Raw genomic sequence first — 18268 nt, forward strand, 5'->3', positions numbered from 1 at the left:
TGTATTCAGCTTCTCATGACATCACTCTGTATTCGGCTTTTCATGACATCACTCTGTATTCAGCTTTTCATGACATCACTCTGTATTCAGCTTCTCATGACATCACTCTGTATTCAGCTTTTCATGACATCACTCTGTATTCAGCTTTTCATGACATCACTCTGTATTCAGCTTCTCATGACATCACTCTGTATTCAGCTTTTCATGACATCACTCTGTATTCAGCTTCTCATGACATCACTCTGTATTCAGCTTTTCATGACATCACTCTGTATTCAGCTTTTCATGACATCACTCTGTATTCAGCTTTTCATGACATCACTCTGTATTCAGCTTTTCATGACATCACTCTGTATTCAGCTTTTCATGACATCACTCTGTATTCAGCTTCTCATGACATCACTCTGCATTCAGCTTTTCATGACATCACTCTGCATTCAGCTTTTCATGACATCACTCTGTATTCAGCTTCTCATGACATCACTCTGCATTCAGCTTCTCATGACATCACTCTGTATTCAGCTTTTCATGACATCACTCTGTATTCAGCTTTTCATGACATCACTCTGTATTCAGCTTCTCATGACATCACTCTGCATTCAGCTTTTCATGACATCACTCTGTATTCAGCTTTTCATGACATCACTCTGTATTCAGCTTTTCATGACATCACTCTGTATTCAGCTTCTCATGACATCACTCTGCATTCAGCTTCTCATGACATCACTCTGTATTCAGCTTTTCATGACATCACTCTGTATTCAGCTTCTCATGACATCACTCTGCATTCAGCTTTTCATGACATCACTCTGTATTCAGCTTTTCATGACATCACTCTGCATTCAGCTTCTCATGACATCACTCTGCATTCAGCTTCTCATGACATCACTCTGCATTCAGCTTCTCATGACATCACTCTGTATTCAGCTTTTTTTGCCCCAGAGGCAACAAAACATCACATTTAAGAACATTTTAAAGATTTTTCAGATTGCTACTCAAATATCTACATGTGGTAGGTGCTAAAGTGACCCATAGTTGAATTACTGGTTGGGTTATTTTTAACCCATTTGTTTATTGTGAGTACTTTCAACTTCCAACTACCTACATACACATGGTATTGTAGGTACTATAGTGGCAAATGGTTGGGTCACTGGTTGTGTTATTTTGAACCCATTTGTTTATTGTGAGTACCATCAACTTCCGACAGGGATGCTTTCTTTATGGGGGCTCATGGTCAAAATGACCTAGCTGTACAGGTGAAGATTGGCACAGATCCAACTCCTTCTCCACAACCCCTCCCATCCTCGGTCCCTTCTCCACACATCTGATTCATTCCTCCTGTGCACCTCCCCTTGGCCAGGTAAACCATATAAATATTCAATCCTCAGTTAGCTACCCAGGGAGCTCTTGGTTTCCATCGAGACGTGGAGGAAGAGGGAGAGAGGCAGGTGTAGATGTGCAACAGGTGGAGTTTCTCAGGATAAGGAGGAAATAAATGATCTTCACAAAACCACTGGGATTGAGACAGCGGTGCAAGGATGGGGCTTGTAGTAAGTCTGCATTGCACTTTGGATTATCAGGATTTTAATACTTATTTTGTGTTCTTTCATCTTAACTAAAAATATGTTATTTTACAGTTCATACTTGCAAAAAAGATTTCTCTAAATGTCATGTTTGTTTGCTGCTTCTTAAGGGGATTTTATACATTTCTAAATGGAATTTCTAGACCCGATTAGCAAAGAGGCACATTGATAGTTTACAGATTCTCATCATTAACGTGTGTTTTGACATACAGAAGGGGAAAGATGATTATAAACTGGCGGCGACCTCTGAGGACGATGGAAAGAAGAAGAGTGAAAAGCAGGTGAAGAAAGCGAAGGAGAAGATGGATAAGGATGACCTGAAAAAGGAAGTTGACCTGGTAAGGAAAACTGATTATTTATTCATTTATTCATCTAATTTAGATGACACGGACAGCGCACATGAATCCATATGCATTTTTTTTTAAATATATACAATGACATAGCTTCAAAATGTTTGTGTTTTCTATAAGAAAAGACAAAGGTGCATAGTACACTGTAACGAAAAAAACGTTTTTTCCCACATGAAAAAAGACAACAGTTGACTGTAGAATACTACAGTTCTAACTATAGAATTCTACATGAAACTGTAGAATACTATACTGTACACTGTAGTATCCCTCGATCATGTGTAGTACTTATTGTAGAATGTTGTAGTATACTGTAGAATGTTGTAGAATACTGTAGAATGGTGTAGTATACTGTAGAATGTTGTAGTATACTGTAGAATGTTGTAGTATACTGTAGAATGTTGTAGTATACTGTAGAATGGTGTAGTATACTGTAGAATGTTGTAGTATACTGTAGAATGTTGTAGTATACTGTAGAATGTTGTAGTATACTGTAGAATGCTATAGAAAATATGACAGTATTATTGTTGTTTTTTAACACTGTAGAAAATACTACAGTAATGTTCACAAAAACACAACAGTCCACAAAAACACTACACTTATTTTACTTTATTAACTACAACAGTATTTAATATGCATATACTCTGCCAATTCCATTCCCCAATATTGCATTGTGAGCCACCCATAAGTGAGAAATTATCCGTTCAGACTTCAATCCTACTACCTACAAGTTATGGAAAATGCTTTCTTTCAGTGTGTCAAAGATAATGAAAACAAAAAACGATAGTAAATAATATAGTAATGCAGTAATGTTATACGGTAATTTGGGCGGGGAAAGAATTGCTGTAATGCAAATGGAACTGTAATTCTATCCCACAGAATTCAGTACCATAAAGAAAATGTTGGAGCTCCTAAAACGTTTTGACCACTAGTGGGAGCTAGTGGTATTGTTGTCTCTGGCTCATTACCATATTTTGAGGCTGGCCTTGTAAGAGGCTGTATTAGTTGCACCTGTTATAGAGAACGCTGTACCAATTTAACTGGTGTGTGGTAGTAGCGCCCCAACCATTTCAAATGTATAGGGAACATACTGAAGTGGCAGTAAGTCTTAAACCTTTGGTTGAGCATTTTGCCATGTCATTTTGCCCTGTAGTCGCTGACCGTTTGGAAGCCTTTGTTAAGGCCTCTAGAAGTGCTAATGATATGAAACACAAAATATGAATTGATATGTTGTAATGTGTAAGCACTACCTAACAGCTAACCTGCTTGTACCAATCCCATGTCGTGTAAAACACTGTGAAATACAAACCCCTTCTCCCCTCAATTAATTTCATTCATTCCAATTACAGTCAGTAGTATTCACTGTTTTTCACACATTTCCAACTTTAACTGTATATATAACTGTAAAACAACACATTTCACTGAACCTGTCCAGTGTGTGACAATAAAATAGGTTTTATTTGTAACCGTATAATAGAGTCAACTCTATGATATTTTACTGTCATTACACAGTTCTTGCTTTGATACTTTATTCATATTACAGTAGGCAATATTAAATACAGTAACTTACCACTAGCTGCCTGTGAGTTACTGTAGAATTCACAGCAACCCCTTTACAGTGTAAGCCTATTCATCTCTGTGGGCCAGAAAAGGTGCAGCACACGACCTATCAAGCCTGTATAAAGCTCTTTGGTTTATAGATTTGCATTTGGGCACTCATTTGCATTTTCATTTACTTACTATCACTCTGCAGTGAGTCTTGGGGGCAGTTCTAAAACCCCAATAGCCTGTGTTTAAACTTGAGAGAAACAGTAGCCTTTCATTGGAAACTTCTTTCTTACATGTAGCGAAATAGGAAAACGGATACGTGCACTGTGCAGTACTTATTCAGGGCAGAAGGTAACATTCAGTAATGGATTCAGTCACGAATCAGAGCGATTCCATCCATCATACAGAAACGAATGACTCTTCTATGGTTTAGAGTCAAATCTATGCTGCATGACCTTGTCATACATAGAATCAGTTCAAACTATTGGAGAAATGTGTTTCATCACTAAATGTTCTGTTTACTTCTACCAATGTGGAAAGATTAAAGAACAACATGCTCTCTCTCTCTCTCTCTCTCTCTCTCTCTCTCTCTGATTTAGGATGACCACAAGTTGACCTTGGATGAGCTTAACAGGAAATACGGCACAGACTTAGCCAGGGTGAGTGAATATCTATGTGTGTTCATGTGTGCCTCCATTTGTAACATTGACAACCAGTTGGATCAGTAGCTCCTACGGATGAAAGCTGACTGTAATTTGCGTTGGTAGAACTTCCTCTGCCTTCTAAGTCAAGATGGCATCACTATCTAACACCGAATCGTAACATATGAAACATATCTATATCTTCCTAAAGTTTACACATTTTGGAGTAAAACATATATTTTCAGATTGTGTGACATCACTTTGCTTACTTTGTGCCTTCTCTTTCCTCCTTCCCTCCCTCCTCCTTTCCCTTCTCTTTCCTCCTTCCCTCCCTCCTCCTTTCCCTTCTCTTTCCTCCTTCCCTCCCTCCTCCTTTCCCTTCTCTTTCCTCCTTCCTTCCTTCCCTCCCTCCTCCTTTCCCTTCTCTTTCCTCCTTCCCTCCCTCCTCCTTTCCCTTCTCTTTCCTCCTTCCCTCCCTCCTCCTTTCCCTTCTCTTTCCTCCTTCCCTCCCTCCTCCTTTCCCTTCTCTTTCCTCTTTCCCTCCCTCCTCCTTTCTCTTCTCTTTCCTCCTTCTCTCCCTCCTCCTTTCCCTTCTCTTTCCTCCTTCCCTCCCTCCTCCTTTCCCTTCTCTTTCCTCTTTCCCTCCCTCCTCCTTTCCCTTCTCTTTCCTCTTTCCCTCCCTCCTCCTTTCCCTTCTCTTTCCTCCTTCCCTCCCTCCTCCTTTCCCTTTTCTTTCCTCTTTCCCTCCCTCCTCCTTTCCCTTCTCTTTCCTCCTTCCCTCCCTCCTCCTTTCCCTTCTCTTTCCTCCTTCCCTCCCTCCTCCTTTCCCTTCTCTTTCCTCTTTCCCTCCCTCCTCCTTTTCCCTTCGCTTTACATTTTTCCTCTCTCCTTCTTCCCCCACCTAGGGTCTATCCTCGGTTCGGGCTAAGGAGATCCTTCTTCGCGATGGCCCAAACACCCTGACTCCTCCCCGCACTACCCCTGAGTGGGTGAAGTTCTGCAAGCAGCTCTTTGGCGGGTTCTGCATGCTGCTGTGGATCGGAGCTGTGCTCTGCTTCATAGCCCACATTATCCAGGTTACCTCAGAGGAAGAGCCGACCAATGCTAATGTGAGAATCATACAATCATAGAATTCAGAGATAATCTGAGATGAAGCCTCCAGTGCCTGAAAGGCTTTTCCTACTAATGATAACGCAATATTCTCATAATCATTCTGCCTCTTCTTAACAGTTGTACCTGGGCCTTGTGCTCGCTGTTGTCGTCATTATCACCGGCTGTTTCTCCTACTACCAAGAAGCCAAGAGCTCAAAGATCATGGACTCCTTCAAAAACCTGGTCCCGCAGGTTAGACTTCTGCCTTTTCAAACTCCTCTGAGAAGAACTCTATCATATAGTTAGGTGTGCGGATGTTAATCGTGTCATCTTCCTTGTAGCAAGCCCTGGTAGTCCGTGACGGTGAGAAGAAGAACATCAACACTGAAGAAGTGGTGGTTGGCGATATAGTGGAGGTGAAAGGAGGAGATAGGATACCAGCTGATTTGCGTATCGTCTCTGCCAGCGGCTGCAAGGTGGATACTTAAAAAAAAAACATTAAGTAATGTGTCAGACGCGTAAATGTAATTCATTCATTGTTGTATTGACACAATTATCTTTCCCCACTCAGGTGGACAACTCCTCTCTCACTGGTGAATCTGAGCCCCAAACTCGTAGTCCCGATTTTAGCAATGACAACCCCCTGGAAACCAGGAACATTGCCTTCTTCTCTACCAACTGTGTTGAGGGTAAGTACCTTCTGTAACTATCTGCAATTATTGAATAGTTCAAATTACTTGTATTATATTCATTATTTTAAGAGGGGATTCAGACCGGAGTTAAAAGCGCGTGTATTGAACTTTATTCATTTTTTATACACTGTTTATTTGTTTCTATTCTGTTTGTATTCTGCCATTGAATTTAAGCATGTGGGAAACGCCAGAAATTGAGGTGTGTCGGAGGTGTGTCTGACCCAAATAATTCCATCACCATTAATAAGGTCGAGCAAACATGCCGGTTATAAGTGGAAAAGCATCTACTTTATTTTTCCCCGATATAAGTAGCAGCATTCTCCATGCACTGTCATTTATAAATTGACAAGAGCTAATTGATAAGAGCTAGGTAAATGAGTAATCCCCACAGTGAAGTATGAAATATGTGCCGTTATGCAGATTGTTTTTATTGTATGGCCTTATAACTTGCAGGAATTAAATTTGGAGACACGCGCCAAATGGGATGACAAGGTAAAGAGTTGCGCCAAATGTAACCTTTGTGCCCTTTAGGATGTTTTAAACATATGCTCCAACGTTTCTTGTTTTTTTATTAGCCACTATCGGGTGGTGACTGTACATAATAACCACGTATATTTAGTGTTCGTTCCCTTCTCTACATTCGTATCATTCCATCACACCATCACATCGTTTGATTTAGCCTGCCTTTCTCGCATTCATCTGAAAACGCTGTCACGTCTTTGTGTCTGTGGCTGAGGGTCAAGTAATAGTGTATACTATTTCATGAAGGCCCAATACAAATTGTAGTAAAAATAAATCGGGGGCTTATAGGCCTGTGAAATCATTCTGGAGCTGTAACCGATACATGGATCTTGACGCACAGCGGAACACTTTGCACAGTTCCATGATCAGTGCGGGCAATTAGAGTATGTTTATTATATCATACTATGTTATACTATTCTCCATATTATAATTATAAAACTATTATAGGTTAGACTATTTTCAACGTTACCATTGATTAACTGAATGTGGCAACTTTCAAAATGAATCAAAACACCTTTATTTGTGCATAAAAGCTTAATTTTTTCCACGAAGTAGGATTCATGTAAAATCAGTGTTTTAAAATGTACACATGGGTTCTGAAACAGCCTTGAAAACACATAGTTGTCTCTGTCGTTCTATATTCTCAACACATTCTCTACAATCAAATCTTGTGGCGATCAAATTCAAATATAAGGTACACAGGTATTTAAAGAGATTACTTTAGATAAATTAACAGAAAAACGAGTTAAACAAAAACTCCCTGATTGAATTGGTAGGCCACCAAGTGGGTGTGTTTTCTGAGGTTTAATTACATGTATTCACTGCTCGCAAGGAAACCTTGTTTAGCGCCTCCATAAAGTAAGTCTGAATACTACTGAGATGTGGGTAGGAAAGGGAGACATTTGAAAAGTGTTAAATTGTCTCTTTGTGATTCTAAACTAGGAATCATCAAATCATCCATTTTTGTTCTTGGGCAGATGGTCAGGGAGCCAGAACATAATTGGCTGCAAGAAGCCCAAACAGATATCATTTTTGCCTAAAACGTCATCATTTCAAACCTTGCTTACGTTTGTATATGATCACGTGTCTCTCTATTATGTGTGGGAATACTTGTGAACATATTTCCCAAATTAAAATCACCTGGAGCTGATTTCCTGAATCCCCCCCCCCCCCCCCCCCAAAAAAAAATATATATTTTTTTTTATATATTTTTTTTAATAATATATATATTTATTATATTTATATATATATATATATATATATTATAATGTTTTTTTATATATTATTTTAACAATTTTGTTATATGTATATATATTTAAAAAATTTCTCTGAAATCATGGGAAGGCAAAATAAAACCACCCGCGTTCCAAATTCGGCGCACGGGCCGCCAGTTGGAGAACCCTGATCTAAACCATATACTCAATTTTTGACCCTTCCAGGAACTGCCAGAGGTATCGTCATCAACACTGGTGACCACACTATCATGGGTCGTATCGCCGCGTTGGCCATGAGTCTGGAAAGTGGGCAGACGCCTCTCGGAATTGAAATTGATCACTTCATTGAAATCATCACCGGTGTTTCCGTCTTCTTCGGTGTGACTTTCTTAATCCTCTCCGTCATTCTGGGCTATGGATGGCTGCCATCCATCATCTTCCTCATTGGAATCATCGTCGCTAATGTGCCAGAGGGTCTCCTGGCTACTGTAACTGTGAGTGCTGATGAAAAGTCATGTTTAACAAAAACTTAATGAAGAAAATGTATACAACATTTGACAAAATGTTTTTTGTTACAACAACAAAACATATTTTGTCAAATTTTCTATTATTTAACCCTGTGCTATGGATTTCCATCTTAGGTGTGTCTAACTCTGACTGCCAAGCGTATGGCCAAGAAGAACTGCCTGGTGAAGAATCTGGAAGCTGTGGAGACCTTGGGGTCCACCTCCACAATCTGCTCCGACAAGACTGGCACCCTGACCCAGAACAGAATGACTGTGGCTCACATGTGGTTCGACAACCAGATCCATGACGCTGACACCACAGAGAACCAGAGTGGTACCTCTTTTGACAAAAGCTCTGCCACCTGGGCTGCCCTGGCTAGAGTCGCTGGCCTGTGCAACCGAGCCGTCTTCCTGGCAGAACAGAACAACGTACCTATCCTCAAGAGAGATGTGAGCGGTGATGCCTCAGAGACTGCCCTGCTGAAGTGTATCGAGCTGTGCTGTGGGTCTGTCAAAGACATGAGAGAAAAGTACAGCAAAGTTGTTGAGATCCCCTTCAACTCCACCAACAAATACCAGGTAACCACGTGGTCAATCAAATCTAATCAAGCTTTATTTACACATCAAATTACAGACATGGAATGCAACACAATGTGCTTCACATGGAAAAAAAACTATGGAAGTAAAAACTGAAATATTTACTACATATTTACTACTGAGATCTAAAATATGGTGTGATGGACTTAAAATCATGGATGGCTTTTCTCAATCAGCGTGTAACTGCTACTGGGTATCTACAACCAGTCAGCTTGTAACTGCAACTGGGTATCTATATCCAGTCAGCTTGTAACTGCTACTGGGTATCTACATCCAGTCAGCTTGTAACTGCTACTGGGTATCTACAACCAGTCAGCTTGTAACTGCTACTGGGTATCTATATCCAGTCAGCTTGTAACTGCTACTGGGAATCTATATCCAGTCAGCTTGTAACTGCTACTGGGTATCTACAACCAGTCAGCTTGTAACTGCTACTGGGTATCTACATCCAGTCAGCTTGTAACTGCTACTGGGAATCTATATCCAGTCAGCTTGTAACTGCTACTGGGTATCTATATCCAGTCAGCTTGTAACTGCTACTGGGAATCTATATCCAGTCAGCTTGTAACTGCTACTGGGAATCTATATCCAGTCAGCTTGTAACTACTACTGGGTATCTACATCCAATAAGTAGCCATAACTTTACTTTACCAGGCTCACTGGTTCCCTTCTGAGTTATTTAAAATAAAGTCAACCCTCTTCATGGTGTCATCTCATCTTCCACTAGCTCTCCATTCATGAGGACAGCACGGCCGGCGAGTCCAATCATCTGCTGGTGATGAAGGGAGCCCCTGAGAGGATCCTGGACAGCTGCTCCACCATCTTGCTCCAAGGCAAAGAACATCCTCTGGATGACGAGATAAAGGAATCATTTCAGAAAGCCTACGAAGCGCTAGGAGGACTGGGAGAGAGAGTGCTGGGTAAGAGGGCACACCAATATGGAAACATATTCATTCAAAGGTTTGGGAGCTAATATACAGTCTTGAACATGCAGAATTTGTTCTAGGTTGTTTCTGCCTCTGCGTCCTTTCCAGGTTTCTGCCATTTCCAGCTCCCTGATGACCAGTTTCCAGAAGGCTTTGACTTTGACTGTGAAGATGTGAACTTTCCCACTGAGAATCTGTGCTTCGTTGGCCTCATGTCCATGATTGACCCTCCCCGTGCTGCTGTGCCTGACGCTGTGAGCAAGTGCAGATGTGCTGGAATCAAGGTATGGCAATATCATAGTAAACTCAAGACTCTTCGGCCGTCACACATAGCAGCCACTGTGAACAGGACACTCAACTTCCCGTCCTACACTTAGGTTATCATGGTCACTGGGGATCATCCCATCACTGCGAAGGCCATTGCCAAGGGTGTGGGCATCATCTCTGAGGGCAACGAGACTGTTGAGGAAATTGCTGCTCGTCTGAAAATCCCCGTTTCTGAGGTCAACCCAAGGTATGTTGCAGTTTGTTCGGGAACATTTCAGTGTATGTCATCACACTGTCTACACTTAAAGAGGAGAGACAGAAACCTATATTTAGCCGTTTTGTGAAAAATACAAGCCAGTTATATTTAGCTTATATTTGAGCTTTCCGTCTTTGTGCCATGCAGAGATGCCAAGGCCTGTGTTGTCCACGGTGGAGAGCTGAAGGACATGACCCCCGAAGAGTTGGATGACATCCTGAAGCATCACACTGAGATTGTGTTTGCTAGAACTTCTCCTCAGCAGAAACTGATTATTGTGGAGGGTTGCCAGCGTCAGGTACTATTGAGTTAATGAATCCATGCTTATGAGTCAGTCAGGATCATTGTATCTTTCGTTGCTAAGATCTTTAACCTCTACAGGATTGGTGGGTTCCCCATGGGATGGTTGAGCTACCGTAGGCTAACGCGATTAGCATGAGGTTGTAAGTAACAAGAACATTTCCAAGGACATAGACATATCTGATATTGGCAGAAAGCTTACATTTTTGTTAATCTAACTACACTGTCCAATTTACAGTAGCTATTACAAGGAAATAATACCATGCTATTGTTTGAGGATAGCGCACAGTTATGAACTTGAAAGTTATTATTAAACTATTATTAGGCAAATTTGGGCAGTCTTATACAACATTTTAAACAAAAATACAATGGTTCATTTGATCAGTCTAAAACTTTGCACATACAATGATGCCATCTAGTGGCCAAAATCTAAATTGCGACTGGGCTAGAATAATACATAATGGCCTTTCTCTTTCAAAGATGATGGTACAGAAAAAATACATGTTTTTTTCTTTGTATTATCTTTTACCAGATCTAATGTGTTATATTCTCCTGCATTCATTTCACATTTCCACAAACTTCAAAGTGTTTCCTTTCAAATTGTATCAAGAATATGCATATCCTTGCTTCCGGTCCTGAGCTACAGGCAGTTAGATTTGGGTATGTCATTTTAGGAGAAAATTGAAAAAAGGGTCCGATCCTACTAAACACCTCTCTTACTTATCCACAGGGGGCCATTGTGGCTGTGACAGGGGATGGTGTGAACGATTCCCCTGCTCTGAGGAAGGCTGACATCGGTGTTGCTATGGGTATCGCTGGATCTGACGTCTCCAAGCAGGCTGCAGACATGATCCTTCTGGATGACAACTTTGCCTCCATCGTGACTGGTGTTGAAGAGGGTATGAGGAGCTCTGCCGATGATTATCAATCTGCTGTGTCCTTCCATCCTTCTGTCATCACCCTGACTATCCCGTCTATCCTCTATTTCCCCCCAGGCCGTCTGATATTTGACAACTTGAAGAAGTCCATCACCTACACCCTGTCCAGTAAAATTCCAGAGATGACCCCCTTCCTCTTCTTGCTCCTCGCCAACATTCCACTGGCCCTAGGGACCGTCACCATCCTCTGCATCGACCTGGGAACTGACATGGTGGGTCTTTCAGATGTGGATATTACTCCTTAGTGAACAATCTGATCATGTGTTCTGGTGCATCACCACGAACAATGTCCGTGATCATTTCAGAGGTTGTTCAGAAGATATTTTCACAAACATCGAAGTGACCAACGATATGTTTCTAATTCGGGTGATCTTTTCCCATTGTTACCTTCAAGATCCCCGCTATCTCCCTGGCCTATGAACAAGCTGAGAACGACATCATGAAGAGACAGCCACGGAACCCCAAAACAGACCGACTGGTGAACGAGAGACTCATTAGTGTGGCCTATGGTCAATTTGGTAAGGCTTCTGTTTTGCCTTTATGAGTTGTATGTTGACCAGTCTGTTTCATAGCACATTTACAATCTGATCAATGTGTCTTCACTGACAAAATACTTGGTCAAACTTTATTAGGATAGTCCATCTGTATTATCAACAAAACATCATACTATCAACAGACTAACAGTTGATTAGCAACTGCTTGCCATGGTTAGGGTAAGGTAAAGTTTTGGTTAGGACTAGGGTTAGTAGATAGTTAGTTGAAATGGTACTGATGCTTGTCTGTAGATAGTCCATCTGTGGATGCTCTACAGACTATCCAAATAAAGTGTTACCAAATGCTCTCCTCCTTTTTCCTCTTCACAGGAGTGATGCTGGCCGCAGCCGGCTTCTTCACATACTTTGTAATCATGGCTGAGAACGGGTTCTATCCCATGGACTTGCTAGGAATCCGTTTGGACTGGGAAAACCAGTATATCAACGACTTGGAGGACAGCTACGGCCAGCAGTGGGTGAGTACACAAACACTGCTCTGCCTTTTTGCTGTCATTTTACTAACGGATTCATAGAAATAGAATGAATAGAAAGGACATCTCCATTCAAGTCAATGATGGCATAATGGATGGGCTGGCATCAGTTTACCAGTCAAATTGCCAGGTTTATAGCTCCTAGCCTGTTCTATTACATTTATATGAAGGGATTAGCATTAGCTTTGTTTTGAGTACCTTCTTGTGTGATGAGTTCTCCATTTGAACTTTTTCAGTCTCTCCCATTTTTTTGATTTTGTTCATTCCAGTAAGTTTATTCCATCAGGAAATTCAAGGAAACTAAATATATCAATAAATGTGATATAGTATTAAAAAAAGTTTGGAAGTCATGGCTGGGATTATGGATCAGGGTTGTTGCACAGCTTGCATTTCAGATAGTCAGTGGACGAACAGTCACTGCCAGAGAGACAGGTCTGTAGCCTCGGACCTGCACCACACAACCCCCAACGTCCTCTCCATGCTTTGGGCTTCGTAGACAGCTTGCTACTATTCCTCCATTTGTGCACTTGTGGATTCCACTGCTGTCGCTTGCTCACATTCTCACCACACATTTAGTAACATTGTAATAAACACGTTCCCCCTTCTCCCCTCTGTTTCCCTATCTACCCACATCTCTTCCCCTCTCTCTCCCCCTCTTGCTCCCCCCCTCTCGCGCTCTCCCCCCCCCCCTCTCTCTCCCCCTCTCTCTCTCTCTCTCCCCCCTCTCTCTCTCCCCCTCTTGCTCCCCCCCTCTCACGCTCTCTCTCTCTCCCCCTCTCTCTCTCTCGCTCTCCCCCCTCTCTCTCTCTCCCCTTATCCTTCAGACATATGAGAGCAGAAAGATAATTGAGTTCACCTGCCACACAGCGTACTTCGCCGCTGTTGTGATTGCACAGTGGGCCGTTTTGATCGTCTGTAAGACCAGGAAGAACTCCTTCTTTCAGCAGGGACTAATGAAGTAAGTACACACATCGATCTCCGTGGTCTGGGTCCTAAGACACACACGTTCATACACACACACACACACACACACACACGTTCATACAGCCCTGCGACTCACTTCAAAAATCAATATCCACCCTGTTGGTTTTAAATCCATCAGAATTCATTTGTTTTTTCTCCCACCTCAGGAACCGTGTTCTCATCTTCGGACTTTGTTCAGAATCCGCCCTGGCTCTCTTCCTGTCCTACTGCCCTGGAATGGACGTTGCCATCAGAATGTACCCACTCAAGTGAGCAATAGACCCTTCAGATTATATTATGCTCTTCTGTATACCAACTTGGAACAAAGGTCACCCTCTGTTTTAAAAGACGAGGTGGAAAATGGGTGGATATTGTAAAGGGCGGAAACTACTGCAGTCTCACAGGATCAGTTAGGGCTCACTAGCTAGCTCCAGTGTAATGGGGTTTACTGCCCAACCAAGAGAGAAAGTACAGCTCCAGTGTAATGGGGTTTACTGCCCAACCAAGAGAGAAAGTACAGCACCAGTGTAATGGGGTTTACTGCCCAACCAAGAGAGAATGTACAGCTCCAGTGTAATGGGGTTTACTACCCAACCAAGAGAGAAAGTACAGCTCCAGTGTAATGGGGTTTACTACCCAACCAAGAGAGAAAGTACAGCTCCAGTGTAATGGGGTTTACTGCCCAACCAAGAGAGAAAGTACAGCTCCAGTGTAATGGGGTTTACTACCCAACCAAGAGAGAAAGTACAGCTCCAGTGTAATGGGGTTTACTGCCCAACCAAGAGAGAAAGTACAGCTCCAGTGTAATGGGGTTTACTACCCAACCAAGAGAGAAAGTACAGCTCCAGTGTAATGGGGTTTACTGCCCAACCAAGAGAGAAAGTACAGCTCCAGTGTAATGGGGTTTACTGCCCAACCAAGAGAGAAAGTACAGCTCCAGTGTAATGGGGTTTACTACCCAACCAAGAGAGAAAGTACAGCTCCAGTGTAATGGGGTTTACTACCCAACCAAGAGAGAAAGTACAGCTCCCAGATTTATGCTCAATTTATTCTCTTTTTTATTTTCCTTCCCTCTTTCCACTTGTCTTTCATTCACTTTTACCTCAAAAATGTTTCTTTTCTATTTCCTTGTCTTTTTCCTCAGGCCTTTCTGGTGGGTATGTGCCTTTCCCTACACCCTGCTCATCTTCATCTATGATGAGGTTAGAAAATACATCATGCGACGGAACCCAGGAGGTAAGTGCTCAGTCAGGGTCTATAGACAACAACAAGTTTTTAAGTTAACGCCGACAATTGGCCGTCACTGTCAATTATTGTACAAGAACATGACAATGACATGTAAGATTGGGAGTGCGGTATTTTATCATTTGTCTCGTGGAGATTTGCAGTGTGGCAAGATGAAATCGAACTAATTTGTTTCTTCTCTCGGGAATTGTCTCTTCTTTCAGGTTGGGTGTACCAAGAGACATACTATTGAGACGAAGAGGCCGTCCCAGGATCACTCAATGTCACTCTGCTGCAGTATTGCCTTGTAATTCAATCGTTCATTTTTACAATGATATTAAACCCATTTGCCTTTGATAGACAATTCTCTGACCTTTCTTGATAGTCTGTTCCTGTAGCTCCTTAAGAGTCTCGGTTGCACTTTACTATTCATCTTTATGGAGTCAGATTGCGTCGTCTTATTACGGGTTATCATCAAACACGAAAGAGGAGCATCGCACATCCAACACCAGATCACCCTAAAAAACGTTGGGTCCTGTAGCTTTATCCAACACGGATCGATCTGAAATGAGCAGCAAAGACAATAGGTCACAATGTCAACAGTAGCCTATCCCTGGGAAATGCGTTTAGGTCTACCTTGACTTGTAAATGAAGTCCATCCGTCTGTCCTTACATTAGAAAATGCTTCAATCAAATCGTTCTGCGTTTTGTTTGATGTAGGTCTATCCGAAAAACACGGTGGAAGTGTCTGGGTTTATCATTACTCCTAAATGCTTACTCTTTTTTCCTTAAGCATGTCTTTCTTCAAAATGTCACTGTTTTCCTTTAGGCTACCGAAACATGAGAATAACAGGTTATTAGCCTATACGAACTTGTAAAATGTAGTCAGTGTGTGTGAAACAAACTGTGAAAAAGAGTGTCACCATGTGGTGGTCTCTGATAAAGGTGCTGGTTTAGATTATAGGTACAACTGTCCCAGCGTCCCGGTTAGAGGATGGAAATGACTGGTAGTTTCAAATTTTTTATGTCACATGCACAAGTACATTAAAATACCTTTCCTTCAAGCTCTAACCCCAGCAATGCATTAATCAATAACAATGTAATACTAAAAATAACAAGGTAGAACAAAAACACACAAGATATAAAAAGAAGAAAGAACACAAAGTAAGTAAGTGTACTATATACAGGGTCAGTTCCAGTACCATATGTGTAGGGATACTGGATCAATAGAGACAGATACACAGTTCACACATTATTACTACACTCAAGACACACACACACACATCAGCCAGGAAGTGGACTAGTGAAATTCTAAGTGATAGTGGTTTCTAGAACAGAGAGAAAAATACACAAAATCTAATTTTATTTGTCACACGCTTTGTAAACAACAAGGATTATTCGTAACCATGGTAGCACCCACATGAATGTAGAAGTGTTTAGAAACATGTTTTATTCTTATTTGCAATAAAAGTGACTCCAAAATGACACAATACATGATATACCATTCATTTCTATTGGGCACAAAATAATCTATAACACAACCTAAACGAACTGCATATGCATCCAACAAGTGTGTAGAGTCACAAGCTTGATGTTGTCATTGCATGCTAAGAATATGGGATCAAATACTATAAAGTAGTCAAAAATACTTTGGACTACTTTATTGGGTAGAATCTTTAGGGGAGTCAATCATTTTGACCCTTACCTTTTTGAGACAAATAAACATTACTTGTTAAACAAAATATATTTCTCTGAGCAATTGTATTAGTATGAAATAATATAATTGTGCAATTTTTTTGAGCATACAATATAGCTCACTATTTTAATTATTTATTTTACACTGTCGTTATTGCTCATCAAGGGTGTCAATATTTTTAGGCCCCCACTGTAGTACCAGACAGAAGAGATGGTAGACCTGTCGACTATTTTGAAGGTTTGTGCAGGAAATAAGGCTCTAACAGTTCAAGTTGACAAGACTGTCAGTGAGGTCATTCAAGTATATTCTTCTTAACTGCTACAGATATTTTCATGCTTCGATTTAGTGCAAAGATTCTCAACAGTCCCGAACCATCATTACATTCAGCACACTGGATCAGGAGTTTACTGTATCATCAATCAAGTTACTTTGTTATCTTTGACAGTCAGTCTTTGTTGTCGAGTTACAGTATGAACACAATATCAAATGCTCCTATTTGGCTGTTGATCTCCGACATGGGTCCCAAAAGATAATCAAGGACCTTTTCAGTGGTTCAACCAGCTGTCACTCAAAGAATCCTAGACCAATCGGATTCATTAAGAGAGACGAGAGCCCCGGTGGTGTCTTTTGCCATTGCGTCCTCACTGGTTAAGCCTACCCAACCCTCAGTATCCACTTGGAGCAAGCGTGAAGTGTAAAATCTATTGTATGGACATTATAATGACCCATGTTTGTAGTCCTGGAGCTCCTGAACATGTTGATGTACAGAGTAAACAAATCTGCAGGAAGCTGAAAGGACAAGGGGAGTGTAACAAGGTGAAGATAACCCTGTGTTGCTATTGCATTGAATATACCCCTGGGTAGATTCCATTTGTCTGCTTACTTTCAGGTTAACGAAGTGATTAAGCAGACCTGTTCCCCTTCCTATAAAAGTAGAGCACATTGTGTGCTCTGGACACAAGCTGGATCAGGGAGAAGCTGCTGCTGGACTCCAAGCTGCCAACTGGAACAGTTTAGTTTTTAGTGAATTGTTAGATGAGCATTTTGATAAACTAAAAGTAAAGTAAAGACTATTGTTGTTTGCTTCCTTGGTGTGACAGCTTGGAGGCCAACAAAGTAGAATGCACAAGCGGTGATTGGATTGTTTAGATGTATTATAATCTGTCTGTGCATTTGAAGGGGAAGCTAATATTTGTCCATTGAGCTTAACGTTCTGCAGTTATATTGTATTTGCCTGTGGGCCTGGTTCACTGTTTGCTGTGTTCAACTAAACTAACTGAGTGATGTGTGATATCTCTCCACAGAATCTATCCATTGTGTATCTAACCTAAATTAAAACCTGAAACTAGGTGCATTAAAGGGATAGTTCACTCAAATTGCAAAATAACATACTGGTTTCCTTCCCCTGTAAGCAGTCTGTGGACAAGGTATGACAGCCATCCATGTTTTGGTTCATTACCTCTGGCACTGTTTCCAAATGCTAATGTTTGACCATGACTTGAATGAGATTTGTGTCAGAAATGCAAAAGCGTTAGCAACTGGTTAGCGACTGGAAACCAAAGCATTACTGTCATACCTTGTCATAGACTGCTTACAGGGGAAGGAAACCAGAGTGTACTTTAGTCATTTGGGTGAACAATCCCTTTAAGTAAGCTACTGCATTTAGGAGTTTGTATGCAGCCTTTCATGCTTATCCACATGAGTCGCTGCAACTTGTAATAACTATTTTCTAGTCTTGTAATAAACGTGTAATATGTTTAATTCCGTGTCTGATCTGTTCCCACGACCATGTGTCCACTTGACGTCTTCACTGACTCTGTCCCATCCAACAAGAATCTGTTTGTTAAAGGAGTTCTGGAAACGCCCTGAGTTTGCTTGTTACGTACGATATTAATATGTCAACAGCTAGCCTTTGTTTTCCATTTTCCCTTT

The 18268-nt window shown here is 41.3% G+C and overlaps 1 protein-coding gene across 1 annotated transcript; it reads left to right on the top strand.

Moving 5' to 3' along the window:
* Positions 1-1403: 1403 nt before the first annotated feature.
* LOC109884069 (sodium/potassium-transporting ATPase subunit alpha-1-like) lies at positions 1404-14999 on the top strand. Its single transcript, XM_031814835.1, has 21 exons — positions 1404-1550; positions 1796-1921; positions 4078-4137; positions 5025-5228; positions 5350-5463; positions 5553-5687; positions 5783-5900; positions 7865-8133; positions 8281-8724; positions 9470-9662; positions 9777-9952; positions 10046-10182; positions 10339-10489; positions 11222-11390; positions 11487-11641; positions 11824-11947; positions 12293-12438; positions 13278-13411; positions 13584-13685; positions 14561-14652; positions 14865-14999. The coding sequence occupies exons 1-21, from the start codon at positions 1539-1541 to the stop codon at positions 14891-14893; spliced, it is 3090 nt and encodes a 1029-aa protein (XP_031670695.1). The 5' UTR covers positions 1404-1538; the 3' UTR covers positions 14894-14999.
* Positions 15000-18268: the final 3269 nt, after the last annotated feature.

This window comes from Oncorhynchus kisutch, unplaced genomic scaffold (assembly GCF_002021735.2).
Source record: "Oncorhynchus kisutch isolate 150728-3 unplaced genomic scaffold, Okis_V2 Okis07a-Okis12b_hom, whole genome shotgun sequence".
Lineage (NCBI taxonomy): Eukaryota > Metazoa > Chordata > Actinopteri > Salmoniformes > Salmonidae > Oncorhynchus > Oncorhynchus kisutch.